The sequence below is a fragment of the Pleurodeles waltl genome, chromosome 3_1 (genome assembly GCF_031143425.1).
Source record: "Pleurodeles waltl isolate 20211129_DDA chromosome 3_1, aPleWal1.hap1.20221129, whole genome shotgun sequence".
Classification (NCBI taxonomy): domain Eukaryota; kingdom Metazoa; phylum Chordata; class Amphibia; order Caudata; family Salamandridae; genus Pleurodeles; species Pleurodeles waltl.
The window spans coordinates 211,999,845-212,023,721 of NC_090440.1; the positions used below are offsets into that span (position 1 = coordinate 211,999,845).

Genomic DNA, 23,877 nt, shown 5'->3' on the forward strand with positions numbered 1-23,877 from the left:
ACATTGGAGAAAACCACATCATGGAAAACCAATTTTAAGGGAAGCAATTTTAAGAAAATTGAAAAAAAATTAAAATTCAAGGAAAGATCACGTTAAGGAAAAACTAGAGTACATTAAAATTGGGTGGAGTAAATGGGTAGTTTTTAGATACATAGATGGGTGATGTATAGGGTTGATGAGGTGTTATTGGGGCTTAGGAATTGGTGGGGTTAAAGTGTAAAAAGTAGTTTTTAGGGTTCAGGAATGAGTGAAATTTAGGAGTGGTGAGAGGTTTTTAGGATTAACAGAGGAGTGGAGTTTAGAGGTGTTAAAGTGATGGGTAAAGTTTAAAGGTCACAGAAGGGTGGAGTTTAGGCATGGTAAGGGTTTTTTAGGGAGCAAGGATAGATAGTTTTTAAGGGATGTAGGGGAGTCCTGGCTGGGTGGTGTTTAGCTGTGGTAAGGGGTCAGTGAATCAAAAGCATCCAAAGTAATTGTTTAACAATGTAAGAGATATAAATCCAAAGTCATATTCCCTGAAGAATAGAAATATATATTGTCAAAAGAAATGTTTCTAAAAGTAAGACCTACACATTTACACCTTATTGAATAAGCACGCAAAAGTACATTTCGAAAAAAAACATTCTATGAATTTATTTCTATGAAATGGTAAATGCCTATTATCCTGCAAATTTCCATTAAACAGTTTAGGTGAAAGAGTTTCTCAGTAATAGTCTTTCATGAAAGTGTTTTTCTATGAAATCACAGGCCACATCAGAGTCAGGGCAACGAACGAATGATCTGAGATGGTGTGTGGTAAGCAGCATATCCCAGTGACCCAACCTAGCACTATATGCATACACAGCCAGAACTCTGTGCGAGACATTAAGTCATTTACAGAGGAATCATAAGAATAACTAAGGTTACCCCCATTTCTATTGCTGCACATCAAGAAAGTCTAGTAATTAGAATTCATATAGTATGCACTTATTCTTGCATCAGTATTAGTGTAAGTAGACCTATCATAGTCGGGATTCAATACTAGGTTAATGTCACCTCCCATTATATATCATATATCACTCATTGGGGAGAGGTGTTTGGTGATGGGAAAAGGTGTTTGATAATAGAAAGAGGCATTGGATCATTGGAAGAGGTGATAGATCATGGGAAGAAGTGTCTGAGGACAGAAAGAGGTTTGTGATGCTGGAGAGAGGTGCTTGATGATGGGAAAGGTATTTAATGACAAGGTGGTGAATGTCCTTTTCAGAGACCTATACAGCAGGTTGTAGAGGTGGATAGACTTGGGGAGGAAGAAGGGGATCACAGCTGTGATTAATGCAGCAAGGGTTTATGGTCCCATAAGCATGAGGGCCCAATGTACCACAGTTATGGCTGCTTTTTAGGTCGAGCGTGAGCGTACCACCTCGTGATACTTTAGTATACTTCTCTTGTGGGCTTAAAGCCATTCCCCCGGTGTTGATTTGTTCGTTTTAGTGTCCTTTAAAAGTCCTTGCCTACTAGTGGCTAATCTGTCTTAGTTGTCCCTCCTTTTTGGAGGTTCACTTTCCTGGAGCAGTGCTGCATTACTTGTAGCCTTCCACTTGGCACAATATTACCATCTGCTTAGGTACTACTTTTCTCTTTTATCTAAGAGCATTTCACACAGCGCTCGATATATTCATTGGCTTGTAGACACGAGCGCTCAATGTTTTCAGTGACTCCAAGCTTCCAATGTTTTCAGTGGCTCCAGTTGTCTAAACAGGGTTGTAATTCTTGTTCATATCTCCTCACATAGAATGTCAGAAGAGGGGCTGCTTTAATTTGGTTTCTTCACAATAAAAAGTAAAAGAATTTCCCCCGTACTACAACCCCCTCCCCCTTTGCTGTTTCAGCTGTCCCACCCCCTCCCTTTTGTGTGCATTTGCTTATCACCCTACATCTATGTCCATTGCCTGAAAAGCCATGGACGGGAAGTGCAGCTTTGTTCAATCCTGCAGCGGCTGTAACCCCAGCTCTGGACTATCAAATACCAGTCTCCTCACACAGTACAGCTGTGCGAAAACTCCAAGGACGCTGCCTGACTCAGTTCCCGCAGTGGCGTGGGCTAGTCATTGACAGAACTGACATATTGTACCCTTTCCCAGGGATGTCCTGCGTGCGGTCAGGTCTGCTGCGGCCAAGCAAAAGTGTTTCCTGACTCCAACAGCACAGGCTGTGGACAACCCTGTCTGCTGCTCTCCTGGTACAAGAGCGCCTTTTGGGTGTTTTGATTTTTGATTGCATGGAGACCTGGTGCTAATTCTACCTAGACAGCTACATAGAAGTCTGACCCCACCCACATCCTTAGACCCCCCGAGACACTGGGCAGTGCGCTGACCAAGCAGGCCAGCCCATGGGAACGCAGGGTGGTGGTATACAGTGGCTGCACCACAGAGCATGTGCCCTAGACTACCTAGGGTCTTGTCAGTGCTACACAGACAAGCTTTCCACTTGTATAGTGAAGATTGGGATGCCACCATCGCTCATCATGGTCTCTGACATACAGTTCTCCTTATAGGTTTGTCTACTGTGCAATCACCCATCAAGGCTATAAAGCGTTTAAAACCAACCATACGGTACCTTCTGTGCAAGACCCCCTCCCCCGAAAAAAGCATTTGATGTGGAAGGGTGATGGGGGTGTTAAGGTAATGGTCTCTAGGTGAAATACTGGAGGCGACGGGGAGGCACAATGCCTCATATAGGGAAAAAACATCTCTCTGTGCGTTAATGTCTTAGACAGCAGCAGCCAATAGCAATTAAATAGTAAAGCGAGCGGAAGAAGTCGAATCCGTGCAGATGTTCCTGTAGCTTATTAAAATAGCATTTTAGTGGAAACGTGTACCAAATAAAATCCTTTTTAACTATTTTTGATTCCTGGATATTTATGCCTCCACTGACGGCCACTTCAAATGTAACTAACTGTACTTTGCAACTCGTGCCAGAAGCAGACTGTCTTGTGACCCAATTAAAATGCAACCGTACATGACAGCCTATACTGAAAGTAGACTGCCCCGAGTTAAACTGATTCCGTTATTCTTACCCTTCACAGCTGCCACTTATTCATGGAAGTAAGGAGATAATATGCCAAAATAATCACCATTTTTAAACCTTTGCCTCTTTGAGGTCAAGAGCGGCTTGCAACCAGCGATAGTGGTGAGGCGGCAAATAGGTGGGGGTAGGTGCATGCATGCGCTACATGAAAGGAGGGGGGCATAAAATATATATATTTTTTTAAACTTACCTTCTTTGAAGTTGCTGATGGACACGTCCTCCTCGCTCCGGTTTCCTTCTTCGCTCCAGTCTCCATCTCAGGCCTCATACAACTCCCTTAACCAATCCTGGTGCTGCTCTCATGCTGGGAACCAGCATGAAAGCAGTGCCAGGACTGGATAGAGTGACCTCTCTCTGCGCTCCCAAGGGCACTGGAGGCCTGGGATTTCCTCTAACCCAGCTGTCTAAGGACAGCTGGGTTAGAGAAGTTTAAAGTGCACATGTCTGGCTGGCCGTCTCAAGATGGCTGTCCAACGGGACATGCACATTTTAAACAAGTACACAGGCAGCCCACCCTCCTCCCTGCTGCTGGCACTTAGGTTGTCCCACCCCACCCTGACACTCGGTTCAGGACAGAGGATGACAAATAAAATGGTGAAAAATTTACGTTATCACCATTTTATTTTTCGTCTCTGGGCAGTGCCTGGGGGCATTTTTCCCAGTGGGCAACGTTCCTTCTCTGTAATGGAGGGGCCATCCCTGTTTGAGGTGCTTCTCACACAATTTTATTTTGTATTGGTGTCTCTTATGACATTACAGCCCTCGCATTCAACAACAACCTGTCCTCCTTTTCACCACCCCCACCCACCCTCCGGTTCAACACCCACACCCAATTGCCAAAGGCAGTAGCTCGCCCATACTTGAGGCCTATTGCCTTTGCCAAAGCTTGTTACATTTGAATTGCATATATTAACACCCATGGCATAACTACCACACAACTGGTTTAAAACTGTTTGCGGCTTAGTGAATACATATAAAAATAAACTCCAATAGTGCTTAGAATCTATCACTATTTTCTTTTTAGCCATGATATAATTCCCTCTATTCACCAATAAACAAAAAATCGTAGAATCATTTGCCTACTTTCGATATGCAATCTCCTTTGAATTTCAAATGCTGTCTCTGTTAAGACTCAGCCAAAACATCAATAATAGGATTGGCAACTGCTTAAAACTTGGCAACCCCCTCCTTGTGAAATCGATTTCCCTTATTTGATTAACTATTCCGTATCATTATTGTTTACTTAGTGATCTATTTTTGAATGCAGAGAGATAATTTGATGGAAATGTTTTTTTAAAGTGGAGTCATTTGCCAGACTAGGATATATATTGGGATATATTTAGCTGTTTCCCCAATTTAACAAGGTTCTTAATTTTTGTTGTTGTTGTTAATTTGATGAGTTGGTCGTTTTCAAATAAACTACTGCATCAAATGATTTCTAATTAACTATAATGAACAAAATTGTTTTTGACAAGCATGGCAGCTGATTGCAGGCGGGTAATAACCATGACTTAATTGATATTTGTGTATTACTATTAGTTTTAATGTGCTCCATTAATTTTGGTTCTCTAGTTATAGTGTAGTACCATAATTATAATCAAAATGTAATTCTGTCGTTTAGGCAGCAATATATATAGTTGTTTGGCATTGCTGTGATTGTAATTGATCTGCGAGTCTGTATATTGTGTCAAATTGTGTATCTCATTTTCTGTCAGTCGTTTGCTCTAGGCTGCTATGAAGTTTTCTAATTATTGTGTTTTTTAAATGTTGAGAATGTTGTTGCATAATGTTAGAAATGGGGCCTCTTGATGGCAGTCGGTTTGCACCCTGTCCAAGTAGGGACCCTCACTCAAGTCAGGATAAGGGACACACCCGCTCAGATAACCCCTGCTCACCCTCTTGGTAGCTTGGCACGAGCAGTCAGGCTTATCTCAGAAGCAATGTGTAAAGCATTTGCACATAACACACAGTAATAAGGGAAAACACTTCAAAAGGACACCACAACAGTTTTAGAAAAATATGTATCTATATAAAACAAGACCAAATACTATAAAAATCCAACATACAGTAAGAAAAATATGAATTCTGCAAGGTTTACCTCAAAACTACAGTTCCTTGAAGTGGATAGCTCCACCTGCGACTATAACGGCGTTGTGATCAACAAAACCAGCAGTTCAGGCCGGCATGCGGCATTGCGGGCCAGCTATGGTGTCAGGAAGACCCGCAAAGAGTACCTTGGATTTGCAGGGCGTCGTGATCCTCGCGGTGAGCTCCGGAGAGCGGCATCGCTGGCATCGGTTCCGGAGTCAGTGCAGGAGTCGTCAGGCCCTTGAACTCACGCACCTTGGGGATCGAACTCCGGGCTGGTTAAATCAGGTGTGCTGGCGTGGATGGCGTTGGGGCTACGGTGCGAAGCGGGACGATGCGACGTCCGGTGCTCACAGGTCATGGTGCAGGCAGTGGCTCAGTGACGGCGTCCAGCGGCGTCGGTGAGACCAGGGCTGCGGTGTTAAGCAGGGAGGTGCAATGTGCGGTGTCCACAGGTCACGGTGCAGGCAGCACGTCGTCGCTGCGGAATCGCTGTCTGTAGGCCCAAGCCATCGGTGCAGGACGGAATGGTGCTTCGTGACCCTCACGAGCGGTGTCCACAGGCATCGGTGCAGGCAAGGATGCCTGGTGACGACACTGGAGCCGATGATGCTGGCGTCCATGGACCGGGGCTGGGGAGCGGACGGGACAGTGCTTTGTGCTCCTCACGAGCGGTGTCCACAGGCCACGGTGCAGGCAGTGGTGCCAGTGTCAGCAGGAGCGACGTCGTCGGGGATGCCCAGGCTGCGGTGTGAGCAGGTGACGCCAGAGTGCGGGGCCCACAGGTCGCAGTGCAAGCAGCAGCTCGGTGAAGTTGTCCGATGACAGCGTCGGTGAGACCAGGGTCGTGGTGCGACGCGGGGCAATGCGACTCCGTGCGGCAGCGGCAGGTCACGGTGCAGGCCAGCGGCGTTGTTGGCGGAGTCGCAGTGGTTTCTTTTCTTGAACAGCACAAACCGCACAGTTCCCAGTGCTGCAAGTCGAGGAAGCTGAAGTCTTTGGTGTCCCTGAGACTTCCAACAGGAGGCAAGCTCTACTCCAAGCCCTTGGAGAACTCTCTCAAGCAGGACACACAGCAAAGTTCACCCTTTGCACTCTTTTAAGGCAGAAGCAGCAACTGCAGGCCAGTCCAGCAAAGCAACACAGCAAAGGGACAGTACTCCTCCTCCAGCTCTTCAGCTATTCTCCTTGGCAGAGGTTCCTCTTGATTCCAGAAAGATTCTAAAAGTCTGGGGTTTGGGGTTTTCTTTTTATACCCAGTTCTGCCTTCGAAGTTGGCAAACTTCAAAGGAAAGTCTCAAGTGTTTGCAAGATCCTTCCTTGTTCAGGCCAGGCTCCATACGCACATCAGGGGGTCAGAGACTGCATTGTGTGAGGGCAGGCACAGTCCTTTCAGGTATGTAGGACCATTCCTCCCTCCTCTCTAGCTCAGATGACTCATCAGGATATGCAGGCTACACTCCGCCCCTTTTTGTGTCACTGTCTAGAGGAGAGGTGTGAACATCCCAACTGTTAAACTGACCCAGACAGACAATCCACAAACAGGCAGTCACAGAATGGTATAAGCAAGAAAATGCCTACTTTCTAAAAGTGGTATTTTCAAACAGACAATTTAAAAACCAACTTCACTAAAAGGTGTATTTTTAAATTGTGAGTTCAGAGACCCTAAACTCCACTTTTTTTTTTACTCTTAAAGGGAATCTGCGCTTTAAGGATATTTAAAGGCAGCCCCCATGTTAACCTATGAGAGAGATAGGCCTTGCACAGTGAAAAACGAATTTGTCAGTATTTCACTATTAAGACATATAAAACACACTCGTGTATGTCCTACCTTAAACATACACTGCACCCTGCCCATAGGACTAGCTAGGGCCTAACTTGGGGGTGCCTTACATATAGTAAAAGGGAAAGTTGATGCCTGGCAAGTGGGTACACTTGCCAAGTCGAATTGGCAGTTAAAACAGCACACACAGACACTGTAATGGCAGGTCTGAGTCATGTTTACAGGGCTACTAATGTGGGTGGCACAACCAGTGCTGCAGGCCCATTAGTAGCATTTGATTTACAGGCCCTGGGCATCTCTCTAGTGCACTTTACTAGTAAATCAAATATGCCAATCATGGATAAACCAATCAACAGTACAATTTCTATAGGGAGCCCTTGCACTTTAGCACTGATTAGCAGTGGTAAGGTGCACAGAGACAATAAACCAGCAAAAATAGACCTAAAGAAATAGGAGGAAGAAGGCAAAAAGTTTGGGCATAACCCTGCAAAAAGGGCCATTTTCAACACATGCTTTCACTCTTGCTAATGCATTCTTGAATTATGTGTGTAGGTGATAGAGATGTGGTCCTGAATCTATTATTAGCATTTCAGTTTGAGTGTTTTTAGAAGATATTTCTATTTATATGAAATCGCTTACAGTAAATCTATTGAATGTCATAGTTAAGGTTCTCAGCACTGCCTCCCATGGAGAAGTTTCTGAATATAAAGGCAACATGTCTTAGAAACTGGGCCAAGAGCTAATGATAACTCTGTAGCATTACCTGATATTTATCAGGGCTTAGCAGGGGGTCCACCAATGGCAGTAGGTGATTAAAAAATGAGTTTCCCCCTCATGGTTGTATATGGACCTTCCTTTGTGTTAAGGGCCTCATTACAAGTGCTGCAATCATCCTTTAGGGGCTGGGAACGGAAGTTATCAGCCCCGACAAAATCACGTGTGATGAAGGAACATGGCGGGGTTCAGTTATTCACACAAATACTTCACATGCTCAAAGCTGGAATGTCCACGAGAAACCCAAAGTAAGAACAGAGAAAAACATGCAGTAAGGAATGCTGGAACACCGATTCCTGCATGTTATTCCCCATTTATTTGCAATCAGAGCTAATTTACCTCCAGGAATCTCAGATTTTGCTGTTCGATGGGAAGGGATGAAAGGGACTTACTGGGTCGATATCTGGCCAACTCTTTATGGCCGTCCTCCTAGTGTAGATCATTCTTGCAGCTGCACCATCTCTGACATTTTTGTTTCCATTTTTCCTAGGGCTAGCCTGTTTTCTTTTTAGCAGAATTTGTGGGAAATCTAATACATGGGGATCCCGCACACTGCAAAACATGTACCCTAAGATGGCAAGACTGTGATTGGTGTTCCCATCCTGACGTTTCGAAGGACTAACCCCTGACTCCATTATGTTCATTTAGATTGCAGTGTCTGCACCTAGAAGTGATGGCTACTTGTCTGTGTTTCAACAGTCTAGTTGAGGTATCTTTGTGTGTCTGCATGCCCAATTTTGCACAAGTCTTTCTATATCATCCATGACAAATATGTAAGCGTTGAGTGTTAGTGTGTCTCAAATTGCATGCTTGTAGTGGGTGGATGTTCAAGTGAGGCCACTGTCTCAGTGTAGTATATCTGTGTCTACCGTTCCAGTACTCCATGTCTTATAGTAGTCTGCTAGCCAACTACCATGAGGATGACTTTAAGCTAGTGTTTTTTTTTTCGGCCTACAACTCCAAGCATCCTAAGGCATGTAGGCATGTAGGCACATAATTACTTATAACAGGAAATGTTCCAATATAAGTACCAAGTCATCTTCTTTGTACTATTGACTCAAAATTCGAAACTGCCCGAATACAGACCTGACATGGGACTGGGTGACAACTATGTAGTTTGTGTATATAGTGTTTGTGCTGTATATTTATTTCTGTAGTGCAAGTGTCACACAGTTGTGTGTCTGCGGTGTAAGTGCTGCATGTGTTTACTGTCTCAGTGTTGCATACCTGCCTGCAGTCTCAAAGTTTTTTTGTACGTAACGTCAAGACTTCATGTATGTTTTACCTCGGTGTTGCATGATTGCCAGTGTGCAGTCTATGCACTGTATGTTTGTGTGCGTGCAGTCACAGTCCTTCCTACATGTGCATCCTTGCTTTAAGCGCTGAAAGCTTCTGTGGCTGCATTCTCGCTGATGTATATTTGTGAAACTGTGGATCTTATTTAATGCATGAGTCCTCTCAACACAGGTTACCGCATCTACTACCACTTCCTGAAGATTGAGGTCAGCCAGTCCCACCCTATGATGAGAACCTTTTGCTTCTTGTTGATGCAACCAAGCACCCTGGGGAGACCTGCCAGAACCAAAAATGGCGATGTGGAAGAAGGTGATATCACTCCACTCCTCAGTTTGCTCTTTTTTTTTCTTCCTCCTTTTCTTTAGATTCAGTCACGATTCTTTTATCACCACTGTGACAAGGGGACCCAAAATCACCACTATTGAGAGTATTGCTAATTTCGAAAGTCAGAAAAGCTGTAGTATTTTGTATTTTGCTCCTGCTAATGGTATAGGAAATGGGGAATTGCCCCAGTAATTGTTAATACCACACCCAATTTGTCTGTGATGCTGCATTATAGGCTCTTTCCCCAGCTTTGAAATTAAATAGTTATTAAGTGGTGAAATTACTTGGTGCGAAAGATCAGCAGACTGTATTCCCACAGATATATTGCTATGCCAAATCAGACATATGGTTCACTTGTGATGAGGCCAACCATGCCCGCACAGTTAACCTGTGTGTTTTTAAAGTTGGTGTTAGTCCCCCCCCAAAAAAAACTGTAATTTGACCTCCAGAGAGAGGGAGCGAAAGAGAGGGAGGGATAGAATATGAATGAACATGAAGATGCCCAGCAGAGTGATGGAGAATTGGTACCTAAGTTTGCTGTCCCTGGGATGATGCTTGCCTAAAGCAATGAGGCAGAAATCAGTTCAACAAGAATGTCCATTACAAGGTCGTCCTGATAAATTCCAAGTCCATGTGATACCGTCAACCGCAGCCTTTCTCATTTTCAGCGGTGTCTGTTATCCTCTTCTCTGACTTCTAGTTAGTTGCTTTGAATGCAGGGGATGACCAGGTGGTGGGTGGTCTCAATTGGGTCACAAAAGGTGAGCGCAACCACTTGAACATCAATATTGACTAAGTAGTGCAACTGATTATGGCAATATGGCACTGGTATTAAACTAAAACCTCTTCTCTGCAGGGATCCAGCTCATGCAGTCCAAGACCCCTCTGACGAAAGGAGTTAATTCCAGGCAGAGCCGTACACGGTGGTGGTTGGCCTACACCCTTCTCAACAACCCATCTCTTGCAGCACTCAGGACAGCCCGCCTTGTAGCTGTAACACCCGCTCCCAATGGCACGCCTGTGATGAGTCCCAGCTGAGGAACGTAACCTGTGATCCAATGAAACTGTGAGAAAAGCTGTAGTACAGTCCACTCATTAGGTAGATGAGAGCTTTGGAGACTTCCTTCTTCCTTTTATGTCTCACATAAGGATGGGATTCTTCACACAGAACTGGACATGGTATTGGATTGCTGTTCTCCCTCAAATGCACCTTAGAATCAGCCTGACACTGTACAAAGGAAGTAAAAATTATTAAAGCACTGCCTCCAAAAAGCACAGGACAATCATGTTTTCCAGTTGTTCCATTAGTGAGTCTCACGCACCAGATCGGGTGATTAGTTGTCCTACAGTTCCTGGGATAGTCCAGTTTTTTCACCATGTGATTCAGCAAATTTCAGTAAATTTAGCTCCTGTCCAGGTGCTCAGAGATGGTCAATGGAACACAGTAGAAAGCGTTTTTTAGTGTGTTCTAAGGTAGGATTAGGTGATAGCTCTAATTAGTAAATCAACACAAATGATATTGTATGTGAAAGATGTATTATTTAATAAGCCTTATGCCTGATTTTCTGAGTTTTCTATAGTGTTGATTAATTCATTCTCCACCCCTCATCAATGCAAAATGATAGTCCTATTCCTTGGTTTGTGGATTGACCATGTTTTTGGTTTTCAGACTTTGATCACTCTAGAGTCAGTGGCCTAATACACTTACAGTGACAGCAAATCCACTGTACCCCCTTGTCGCTTAGGCCTTTGTGTGGTGCCAGTGACTGTGCCCTTTGAGTAGTTTCTTTAAACTAAGCAAGTTTCATTAGTGGCACGTTTCGCGATGTGAGATCCTTGAAAAAAATAGAGGTGAGAGTGCAGCTTCAATGGTGTTCTGCTAGAGTGGAAAACAATTCCTGCTGCTACTCAGTTCAGATGGTGTCCTGCCCCTGCTTTCAAATCTTCCCTCATATCCTGTGCTAAGGACACGTCCCCCAGCCTCTTTCCTCTACTCTGATCCTTTGTAGCCTGTCAGCATGCATTCACCCAGCGGGGATCCCTCATCCCCGCCACTGTAACCTCCCTGAGCCATACCAACCTGGCTTAGCGTACCTCTGGTTAACTGCTCACTTCATGGACAGCAACGTTCCCTGATTTTTCCCTATATTGTAGGCGAAGTTTAAGCTTCACCTACTCCTGTTACTAGCTTTCACATCAAGGACATATTGTGATCGCATTATCCAATCGTCAAATTCTAAGGTTATTGGCAGCACAGATGCCTGTTATGTGCCATTACTGGCTTCCACTTCCATTGGTGTCAGACTCTGGCAGCTGGTTACCGCAGTAAGGTTAGCTCACTTTAGGATGTCACATGTTATTTAATGTCAGATGCACCTCAAGCTCCTCTAGTTCTCTCTAGATGGCCTATTTTCATTCTGGTTGAAAAGGGGACCTTGCAGCCACTTCCAATTGGGGTCTGTCATTTATGGTGCCTAATCATCCCAAAGTTTTCTTTTATGTGAGAGATGACAATATTATTTGTCATTTGCGGTACACTTTTCAACATTTTGTGGAGGGGGTGCATGATTTTGCTATACACCACTCTGTCCCATTTGCTATTGTCCATCTTTGACCCACCCATCCAGCTTTGATTTCAGATCTAGTCTTTCTCACAATCTCTTCACTATGAAGACTGCTTCTGTCATCACTGTCCAGGGCTTTCAAGAGATAAAATAGTATTCTGATTAAATGTATTAAATATATAAATATGGTTTGGTATATATAAGTTATAGGTTCGACTAATGATTGAGCAATCTCATCCTTTTTACCTCAGTTAGGGTACGATAGGGTTGCAGATTAGTAGCATGTATTCCTGCAGTGCTTGGTTGCCATAGTGGAGTTTAGGCATTTCTAAATAAAAGGTTTTTAGCATTCCGTTCTGTAAATACCTGTGGATGACGCTACACTCCTTAATTATACCAGTGACCAACACAAACATTTATGAGTCATAACCAACTTGGTAATCTTGAAACACTATTAAGCCTCGGTGCCTAAATGAAATCGAGTCATGGCTGTAAAACTCTGAGAGTGAACAACAAATGCTTCTCTCCTTATCTGAACTATTAGTAGGTTTAAATGTCTCTGTGGCTCTCTTCCTTGCCCATCACAATAGTGAATTGAGCAACTGTTCATCATGTGGACTTTCTCTACTATTCTGTAACAGAACACAAAGTTTTGCTGTGCACATGGAGAGCTGTACCACGGCTAAATGTGTGCAGATGTGGGAACCAGGATTCGTTTTTGGGGACCAACATTTATTTTTCATCATTAGACTGTGACCAAGAGCAAGACAGACAAGATAAGAAAAACGAGATTAAGAGAGGAAGAGAAAGATAGGAAAACATTAGCAAAGAGAGAAAGCAGAGGCGACAAATAACCTGCAAGAGTGAGATAAAGAGTCAGAAAGTGAATTATGTTGGAAGAAAAAGGAATGAAGTTTAATCAAGGCTAGGTAGCCTTGGTTATCGGGCAATCCGGCATTTATCACCAGGTTGGCGGGCTCCTGAGAAAATCTTTGGATTCCTGGGAGTATTTGTGAAAAGGTAAGAATAGAGAATACACATTTCAAGCCAGCTGCCTGATGCAGAGTCCTTTGAACACATTGTGACCTAAAGGTCATTGGGATGCCGCCTAAAGTCACCAGCTGAGAAGATCAGCTGGAGCTGCACTCCTGAAAGTTGAAAGCTATAGTGACCTATAACTGTGTGGGCTGTGGGTGCAAATGTATGTTCTTTACCAGATATGCCAGAGATATGTTTCTTAAGGCTAGTACTGAGCCTGAAGCTTTGACCAATGCTCTACTGCTGTCTGCCCAGACTAATGCCTGAAAGTGCTGTCTGAGTAGAGACAGCCAGTAAGTTTAGTGAGACCAGAGAAGGGGTCCCAAAGTGCTCAATGTCCTCTTTTCAAGTATTCTTCTTCTCCGAACAATCATATTTATGCTGTGTGCTCACTGTATCTGGGTTAGCCCTCAAACCAGCACACATGAGCTAGATCTAGGAGAGTGTTTCAGCAGAAAGGACAAGGACACTTGCAATGATAGCTGCAAACATATATATTTTTTATCTTGAATACAGAATATATAGAGTAACATAATATGTAATTTAGTAGAGGCAATGGGGCCACTTCACAAAAGGCATTTAGGAGTACATAAAGTAATACCATTTTGTGTACTACAAAATGTAATTCACAAACATAAGACTGGATATTTCCACCTCTGCTATCTTTTCCGTACAGAGATCTTTGTTCCAGTAGCAGAGATCTCCTTACATGTAAGTATAGTATTTAGTAATAAATGTTAGAGGCACAAGGGTGAATGGTGGGGAAAAGGGGAAATCATAATTATAAAATGGGTGCGGCCAAATGGAATTTAAACAGAGGTTTAAGGAGGGACATGCTAATGCAAAGAAAACACCTGCTTAAGCATTAAACAGTCACTATTCACAAAATACACTTCCAATTATTCTGTAGACTTAACAGTGACAAAATAGGCTTAAATGTACTCTAAACCAGCCTTGCAGTGAGTGAATCACCATGCTGGGCCAACCAAGGGTATGGCAACACACACCCATAGATAGCAATGGAGGCAAGATGTATATTTTTTTAAGGTCAAAGACTTAAGTATCATTAAGTCTAAATGAATGTTTAATTTAATATTGCAGTTACTTTTGAAAACATTTAAATTACATTTTTAACATGGCTCAAAGTTTAAAAAAAAAAAAATTTACTATAATGTAATATAATCTTATAATTGTATTAATTAAAAACATAATTAGAGTATTTTACAAATGAAATTAAAATATTAAAATGTTAGTGATGGTGATTTTACTTTTGAAGTATTGTTAAAAAATGTTAAACAATAAAAAGATTCAAATTAATTTACAATGTAATACAAAATTAATTTTGGGAGTTAGTATGTGGTATAGTGTTCTTTAAGTGGTCTTAGATTCGCTTTATTTGTTGAAAATTATTTACAATTTGTATTTTACTTTGAATTATTTATTTAAACTATAACAATAAAATGTCTTACGTTTCTCCATATTTTCCTACAGGGAGATCTGCACCTTGTGGTGGAGATCTCAAACAATAGGTGGAGTGTTACTAATAATATCTTTGCACTCGTAAGTTCAGACATAAAAGTCTTCACCCCCTCTTTTGAGGGGTGGAGACTCTTGAGTCAACACTAAGGTATAAATCACAACTCTGAAATGGTGAATAGCAGAAAAGTGGAGAGTTACACCTTGCTGTATTAGTAGATCTACACAGCAGTATATCTACAGATGCAAACGTACCTTTGTGAATCAGGTCCAGCATTGATATGTGAATACCAAGTCACATGCGGAAGCAATGTGCGCAAGGAGCGGTACTGTGTATTCTTTACAGCATTTCCAGATGCTGTGGAAACATTTGCAAAGTTATACTCTGGACTGTCAAAAGGTTCTGCAATGCCATGCGAAGGGCAGGTTTTGTGGTACACAAGTGAAGATTAACAATGGTAAGTAAATTGTGGCAGAGGCCTAATCAGAAACGGCTGACCATCCTTAAAGGCAAAATTAAATGCATTAATGTTGCTTAGGAGAAGCTTGGTTAGCTCACAAAGGGGCACTGCATGCCCTTATGTGCCATCAATGATCGTATGTAAGAAGCATATGCTCAGGATGTGGGAGGAAAGATATAGTAGACTAAACACAGTCTGCCTCTTCGGGAAATTCTCTCTGCTTTCTCCTGAGCAACAAGAGTGAAATTACATTGTGTATTTAGTCTAAAATGCTCGTTTATTTGGCCCAAAATCTGGCCCTGGCTGGTAGCACCCATCACAAACAGGGCTAGACTGGAGAAGTGCAAAACACATTTAAAAAAATGAAAACAAGCCTTCTTCAGATACGCCCCCACAATCTGAAACACATACCGATATCCACCAGGGCCACCGCAAACCCTCTTCAATTCAGGAAACACAGGAAGAAACACATCTTCAAACAATAGTACTTCTCGTCACAGTAATTGGTCTCCATTTCCTTCTTAGAACTCAGCACCTTCCTACACCCAGTCTAGCTTTGACTGCTCTATGCCTTTGCCTATGTACATTGCTCCACGCCTCCTGACTAGGCTTCTACTCTAGAAACACCACATGCATGCATGCATAGTGCTCGTGGACATTGGCACAAAGAAAGTGGTCCACCGTCCACTGCCTTGAATCACACTCTAATTAGTGACCATCACCTTCTTACTACAGTTGGTACCATTCCTTAAAGAGACAATAACAGACCGGCCAACTTTGAAAAATCCTAACCATGTGAGAGGCGGTGGACTTATCTTGTCTGACTAAGCATGGAGTGGCTTCTGAGGTCTGAAGGGTGTTGAGAATTACCTGAGAGCCACAGAAGAAACAAAACCAATGTTTCTGAGGCTGCCACCTGAGGAAGGTTGCTAACCCATAATGGACACTAATGTGCAGGGCATCCACACAAGCTGGAAAGCTACTTTGTGCATTGATTCCAGCTTACCTATTCTTCCGCTGTGTGTTAGTGTGATAGCAGTTCTTCACTGGGTGACCATGTTAAGAGAGCTGGTATCATCTGATAAACTATGGTACCATGTGGGTTATCAATAACAGTGGTGGCTATTAGGCACCTTGTACACTTACGCTTGAAAGTCTTAAGTTCCTTTCAGGCTTCTGTAGGAAGAAGAATCTCTGCTACGTAGAGTCCTAGTGAATCTTATGAGGGATTTTGAGGACCAGTATTTATGAAAACATGTTGTGTTGCGATTATAGGTATAGCCACCCACTGCCTTTCAAAAATCTGTAGCACAGTTTAAGAAATTGAGATATTGTACAGGCACTATTTGCAATCAAAAGGTCTATATATAAAACTCTTAATATCCAGGTAGGTCATTCTCTACCACCCCGTACTCAAGAGACCTGTACCTTATTCAAGACCACACCTTTATTGTATTCATTTTATTTACCTGGATGGAAATAGGCTTCAATCGTTTGTTGTGAAACTTTGAACTTTATAAAATATAGAAACAGAAATAGATGTAACATCCCATCCTGTGCCCCCACATCCCCTCCCATGCTCACCTAAAAAATGGTGAAAGAGAATCAGAGAAAAAGGTGTGTCAACACTTCATTCAGACATTGTGCAGCATCACAAAGAACTGGGAATGCGTGGATGGTTTGATCTTTTGTGCTGTGCCCTATGTCACTACAAACAGACCTGATTATATTATCTGTCTCTCTTGCACTGTATCGTTCCTGCTTATTCTTTCTTCATGTGACTCCAGATTGAGTCTGTTTGATTCAGTCTAAATCAAGCTTTACTACTGACTTGATATGGCCTCAGGTGAATCCTCTTCCTTCCTTTCAAAGACTGTGATTTTAAATAAGTATATATTCCTTCATATACCTCACTCTGCCTCCTAAACCTGCAATAATATGCTTACGCCTCAAACTAACACAAACTTTGAAATAAACTATATATTATTGGGTTGCCTTACCTCCATGAACCCCCTGCTGTGACACTTCAGACAAGAAACTTTAACTCTACATCCTCAATTAGGATTTCCTCCCGAAATTCCGACACCGTGCAAACCCTTCTTAGTACCTGGAAATAACCTGATGTGATAACATCTGTCAGTTGTTTTTACCCCCCAAATACATTTCAGCAGATCTAACCTGTAGGAATTCAATTGTGTAAAAGACTGGTAAATAGTTGGGCATTCAGATATTGGTGTGGAACCCCCTTAAATCTGCCTCATTTTAAAGTGCACAACTTATAAAAGGTGGTTTTTAAACCATGGGGTATTGGATTTTAACAGGTACGATACATAACACCAACCCACTCTGAAGCACTCGTAATTAACAGGAACACATTTTCAGCAATTAATGTTTAACCTCAGGTAAGAGCCTTCTCTCCCTGTGTCACACCGATTGCAGACAAGCACTTAGTCAGTATGTATCTATCGATGAAAGATATTCATCTCTGAGGCTCAGTCTATCTCTCATTCTTCCCTGGATTTTTTGTAACCTGCAAGAAGTTTATTTTCCTCTCTGTGCTTTAGTATGATTCAGGCGAGGTATTGTACCTACCTGGCCAGTTCTGGTAAAGACACTCTGAAATCTAAGGTGAGACACTTCCTCTCTCTCTGTGACTAAGGCCAGTTCAAGTGATGACACTGAAACCTTGAGCAGGACATTTCACCTCTATGCCCCTGCCAATCCCCCATTCAGGTAAAGCCATTCACCAAAACGAGCAGTGAGGTAGTTGTTTCCCATTCCAGCCGTAGTCCTGCTACAACTATACCCTTGGACAGGCCAACTCATTTCCCAGCACTTGTGTCTAAGCTCTGCTCTCCGTGATCTTTGGAGAGTCACTTTAATAACTTACATCATCTCACCCCATCCCTGCCACTTACCACTCCTCTTACCATGTGTTACAGGCAGTAGTGGTGACTTATGGAAAGTAACTTACATCTGCCAAAGACTAGTTGTGTGAACTTGGTTAAGCCAACTTGTCTCCTTATGTCTACCAGCAGTTTAGGTAATGAAACTCTGGACTTGATTCTGACTCACATTTCAATTTCAGTGGGGCCAGTACGAGGAGTTAGGTTTATGTTATATTGACTTGTATAGTGCACTAATCACCCAAGACAGTATGTAGATGCTTGTAGTCCTCAAGGTGCTTATACAAAGAGTCATGTTTTCAGCTTCTTGTGAAACTCAGTAAGTGAGAAGGAGGCTCTGATGTGTAAAGGGAGGTCGTCCCTTGTTTTGGGTGCAATGTAGGAGAACGAGGTAACTCCAGTTTTGCTTTTGTGGATGAGGGGAATGTGTGCGAGTGAGGCAGGAGCACAGATGTGTCACTTCTTGTGTGTACATGTCCTCCAAGTGAAATTGGATGAGCATAGATGTCTGGTGAGTTGGTGAAAGTGTATGTGGTTGTTCAGCTATTCTAGTCCTGTGTTGTGTAGGGCTTTGTATGTGTGCGTGAGAAGTTTGAATTGGCTGTGCTTGTGAATGGGGAGCCAGTGAAGCTTCTTAAAGTGTGATGTGGGTGCAGTGTGGAAGGTTGAGTGTGGGTCCTGCAGCAGTGTTCTGGATGATCTGGAGTCTCTGTAGGAGTTGTTTGGAGATTCTGGCTTAGAGAGTGTTGCTGTAGTCCACCCGGCTAGTAATGACTGCTTGTTTGACAGTGTGTCTGGTGTTTTGAGACAACCATTTGAAGATTTTTCGCAGCATGCGTAGGATGCAGAAGCAGGAGGTGCACACTGCATTGACTTGAGCCAGAGCAAGAGGAGCGCATGCTGGAACTCACAGTAGAGCAGTTTAGGGGGCCCCAGAACATTAATACAGATGCTCTAGAACAGTGGTTCTTAACCTGTGGTCAGAGGACCCCTAGGGGTCCTGGAAGCCTACTCAGAGTGTCTGCAATTTCTTAGGAAATTAAATAATATTAACTGATCAATAAAGAGAAGTAAAATTGAAGACGTTACAACTTATTGTGAATGAATTTGAAATTGGAGGCTAACATTTAAGTTAGTATCCTCACACTGATTTGTGAGAGCAGTATAAGTGCATCAAACAGAATATAGCATGAATGATGAGTGGCCTCAATTGAATTTAGAAAAGCTCAATCCTTCCCATTGAACATCAAAATGATAATTTTGTTTTAGATTTATTTTTAATTAAATAAAACATGTCCTAATTTCCACATTGTTTGTTCCTGTATTTTTGTGTATCATTTTACAGTTCATATCATCGAAAATGCTTAGGCTGGGGTCCCCGGTTTCTAGTAATGACTCAGTGGGAGCTGGGGGTCCCTGTATTCCAATAATGATTCACTGAGGGTCCCCTGATTCTGGTAATGATTAAGTGGGGGCCCACAGACGTCAAAAGGTTATGAACCACTGCTCTAGAACGTAGAACTGTGTTTTTAGATTCTATTCCTGAACCCTGCGCTCTTAGCATGCCCACACTAATTCCACGAGGAGTGAAAGCAAAGGCCATTATTCCCTCTCCACTAAACAATTACCGCCACACTTCAAACTTGGCACCTTCAGGGGTGCTGTGAAATTGCAGGTCCTTTTGTTTCGACGTGCCTGTTACTATGGCAGCGGCAAACCCTTGGCCGCCCTCTTGGCTCAGCGTCCTGAAATAATCCAAGGGCACCACAGGATACCTGTTTCAGATTCAGAACTTTCTAGCTGCATTGCCCTTTTCTGCTCGGTTCCTGGGGTTGTTTTTAAAAATACAGCTTTTCGCTTCCAAAAGTAATTATAAAGGGGCAGACACACCTATTAATTCGGCAACCCTGATGCTTTAATGACCAATGCCTGCCTACCCACTGATGAGCAAAGGTTGTAGAGCTAGGTTTACATAGCCCAAATATCCTTTAAGGATTGGCTATTTATGGGAGCAACACCCAGAATGGACATCTCATTCCACTGTTGTGCAAGAAGAGATGCAGGATGTCTTTGTCATGCATTATGGAAAAGTGAATGCCAATCCCATAATTTGTGAACTATTGAATTTCCATGCCATGCATTGTGGTATATCCTATGTCGTTGATGTATGCTATAGCACGTCCTTTCCTATTGTTACGCTCGCTACTGCATGAGCACGTAGTCACGAGTTGCAGGATGACACGTGTTCGGACTAAAAGGTAGTCTTAGATGGGAATTATGGAATGTCTTGTGGCGACCACCAGTTACATCTAAGATGATAGGAAGTGAATTCTTGGATGTCAGATGTCACATAGTGATCTTGAGATTGTGCACTGCAGAAAGCCTTCTGCTTGGGCCACCCATTATAATTTGCGAAATACGCGGAGGATAGAATGCCCGAGGTCATGTCTTTGCATCAAAGAATCTAAGATGCCATGTGCATGCATTTCAAGATTTCCTATCCTAGATCTGATATAACAGCTGTAAAATGCGGGATGTGTTTTAGTAAAACTGATTTATGTATAGTACAATTGTCAGGTATAATAAAGCATCTAATACCTTTAACGACGTTTCTAAGATCTCTATTTGCAAATCCAGCCGTTGAGGTATTTCATGTCTTGTATGTTTATTTCATGGTTTCTGACTTTATTAATATGTATTACACCAAGTTGCATGTAAAGGCTGGGTGTTAACAGATGCCTATGTGAAAATATTTATTATTAAATGTCTGAAGTTTGTCATTCCTTGTAAGAACTCCCATCGTGCCCGAACATGGGCAATCATCCACTGCAGATGTGCATTACAGGTTCTATCCTATCCTTATTAAATACTATAATACCTTTGGCATAATGTATGTGTTTTATACAATGTTAAATACCACTATGCAGAGAAGGGTCTGTGCTGTTATTATAATGAATATGCGGTGGGCAATGTAATAGTACCTTTTTGGAGGTTTCTTTGGCGATTGCGTTTGGCTCAATACCAAATGGGTGTCTCTTACTCCAGGGTGTATCCTATCTGGGGATGAGAATACTTGCTGAGATTCAGGTCTGGAGTGCCCAAATAATTTAAGTTCAAGTGATATCTCTCAATATTGTTTTGTTGACCACCACATATCATCTGTATGCTAACTATATACACCATAGTCTTTTTTTTACCAGTTTACCATAACTCTCACAATTAAATGCCGGGCTGAGTCCAGTATAGTATGGTTACAAAATGCAAATGTATGCTATGGCCACCAAAACCCAAGTTGAGGCATCATTTAAAGTATCTCCTTTGTTTCTCCATGGCACTCCTCCTGGCAATGAAATAACCAGAATCTCACGGTGTTTGAGCCCCCCTGTTGCATTCTCAGAATGGGCTTGCACACTATAGTGCTGACTGTCAGGTGACTCAGCAACGGAAATCTCCACTGAAGCCTCGCTGGTCCCCATTTCATTGGTGGCTACACATGAATAGATCCCCTGGTGCTTCCTGCTCACCTGGGGGATGACCAGACTCCTGTTCTGGAAGACCAGGTATCCATCTGTCCTGTGGTCAATACTGGTGGTATACACAATCTTGCCTTTGCTTTGCCTGACAGCTGTGCAGTCACAGATTTCTTCCGTTGAGTCTTGAAATATCCACTTGATGGTTGGAGATGGGCTCCCTGTAACACTGCAATGTAACATCAGCCTTAAGATATCATGCTGCTCAGTTGTGGCCAACATCGGATTATAACTCACACTTACAGATGGAGATGAACACTGTAGATTGGGACTCTTCCCAAAAGGGATACCTCGAAGGTTCTTGGGGCTGGAGCAAACAATGGAATCCTGTTGTGCAATAGCAATGTAGGTATTATTGGTCCACTCTTTAAGCCACTCCAGGAGGCAAGTGCAGTTAAACAGGTTGTTGTGGATCTGCAGGTTGGACAGAAAGCCCAATGAATCAAATGTTCCTTTGAAAATGGTAGTTAATCTGTTGTTGTTGAGGTGCAAGGACCTTAGGCTTGTTAAGCCACTGAAAGCATTTCTTGGAAGAAATGACAGCCAATTGTTGTCCATCTTCAGAAGATTTAGGTTAGTGAGGTTGACCAGGTCCTCCCAAGGAAAGTTCACCAGTTGGTTGTGGCTCAGATCCAAGCTCTTCAACTGATCCAGGATTGCAAAGGTGCCTTGTTGGACGGCCTTGATCTCATTATGTGCAAGCCACAAAGATGAGACCCTGGGCACCTCCTCGAAGGAGGACACAGGCAGAAATGTGATCCCATTAGCAGAGAGTGTTAGCCTGCTGAGGTTGGAAGGTAGGCCAACCGGCACCACCTGGAAGCTTCCATAGGCACAGTTAGCAGCAAATCCGGAGTATCTCACTGTGCAAGCGCAGCCTGCAGGGCACCCAGAGATTTCCCTGAAAAATAGTATGCACAGGGCCAAGCTTAAAGCCCATGCCTGCATCATGTTTCCTGCAGATGACAAAGGGAGAAAATATTAGCCAATGTAGTTATACTTTTGGAAACTGCAACATGAGATATATTTCCCTATGTTTTAGCCCATATTGACTATTTGCAGTTGTATAAATCATTGTAATGGGTCTGAATATGAAATACACTGAATAGCACACATATAATGTGCGTCCTTGTGGTAGTAACTCATTTGATTCCTCACAATCCTTCTCAATGCATACTTTAGCTTTCCTCTTTTTCACTTATTACTTCGACCAATCTCTTAAATATATAAATTATTTGTTCTAAACATGCATGAAAATGTAAAACAATTTTTAAATACTATTTTTGAAGAAAATTAACATATATACATATACCCATAGCCTGAAGTAAACATTTATAAAAACATTTTACAAAATAATTAATCAAGTATTGAAACAAATAAGTGAATGTAAACAACAAAATACAAACTAAACAATATGTAATACAAAATCATTGATTCATTAAAAAAAATATATATAGAGTTTACATGTGTGAAGTACTCACATTAGGCAAAATGCATTTATATTGGGGGAGGGGGTCAGAATTACTACTTTAAATTTAGTCCAACTAACATCGGGTTGTGCATATATTTGGGTGCTCCAATTTACAATCTTAACCCCACCCTAACTAAAACCAAGGAAAGTGCGTAAATGTATGGGAGTCAGATTTACTAGTCACTCCAATCCAGCTAAAATCAGGAAAAGTGCATACATTTAGGGATCAGATTTAAGATTCATACTCCAAATTAAGCAACGCTGGGGAAAGTCATAGACTCTTCCCAATCCACATGATGCAACCTTGGAGAAAGTGTTGGTCTCTGGGAGGATTCAGTTTACTATTCCATCTCCTTAGTAAGGAAAATTGGGGTATGACTTTGATTCTGGACGAGTCAGTTAAAATATTCTCACTCCAGCCGAAGGAAAATTTGGGATAATGTTGGATTCTGGTGTCAGATTTCTAGTCCAACTCAACTAAGCAATACTGGGAAACATATTGCACTCTCAGGTGGAGGTGTTGTTTTGGTGAAGCTCTACTATTCCAAGATCAAATAAGGCAACATTGGACTAAGTGTTGAACTTGGGGAAGGGGAGTGAAGGGAGTAGATCAAATTAACTAGTCCCACTCCGAAATAAGCAACGTGGCAGAATATATTTGACTTTGGGGGGATCCAATTTACTGTTTTCACTCCAGACTAAGCAGCATTATAGAATTTTTTTTTTTAAATAAAATGTCCTTACCTAAATATAAAATATATAATAATAAAACAGAATGTTAATTTATGTCATCATAAAGTAAAAAAAGAAGCAAAGTAAAATTAGATTAAAGAATGAAACATCTAAAAGCATTTTATATATACTGTAAGAAAATAACTCAACAATATATATTCTTGCATTTTGATGTTTAACTTTTACTAAACAGAACTAGAACATCACATATCTAGGGAGAATACTGAAGCCCAGTTTCAGAACACCAAAGTGTTTTATTCATCAAATCAGCAGTGGCAGACCGCTCATAACCTAATGCATTTCAGCTCTACAATGAGCCATGATCACAGGTGAGTGTATTTTGTACAATCTGCATTTTATATATC

At 42.2% G+C, this 23,877-nt stretch overlaps 2 protein-coding genes across 3 annotated transcripts in view; one reads left to right on the top strand and one right to left on the bottom strand.

The window, feature by feature from the left end:
- The window catches only part of STRA6 (signaling receptor and transporter of retinol STRA6), a 276,453-nt gene extending 265,844 nt beyond the window's left edge, over positions 1-10,609 (top strand). For both annotated transcript variants that reach the window (XM_069222218.1, XM_069222219.1), the window contains exons 17-18: positions 9,182-9,319; positions 10,191-10,609. In XM_069222218.1, coding sequence (XP_069078319.1) covers positions 9,182-9,319; positions 10,191-10,372 — 320 coding nt within the window. In that variant the 3' untranslated portion in view covers positions 10,373-10,609. The remainder of the gene's footprint in view (positions 1-9,181; positions 9,320-10,190) is intronic.
- Positions 10,610-16,307: 5,698 nt separating this feature from the next.
- Positions 16,308-23,877, bottom strand: part of LOC138283948 (immunoglobulin superfamily containing leucine-rich repeat protein-like) — a 29,843-nt gene continuing 22,273 nt past the window's right edge. The window contains exon 2 of the mRNA XM_069222220.1: positions 16,308-22,265. Coding sequence (XP_069078321.1) covers positions 21,031-22,265 — 1,235 coding nt within the window. The 3' untranslated portion in view covers positions 16,308-21,030. The remainder of the gene's footprint in view (positions 22,266-23,877) is intronic.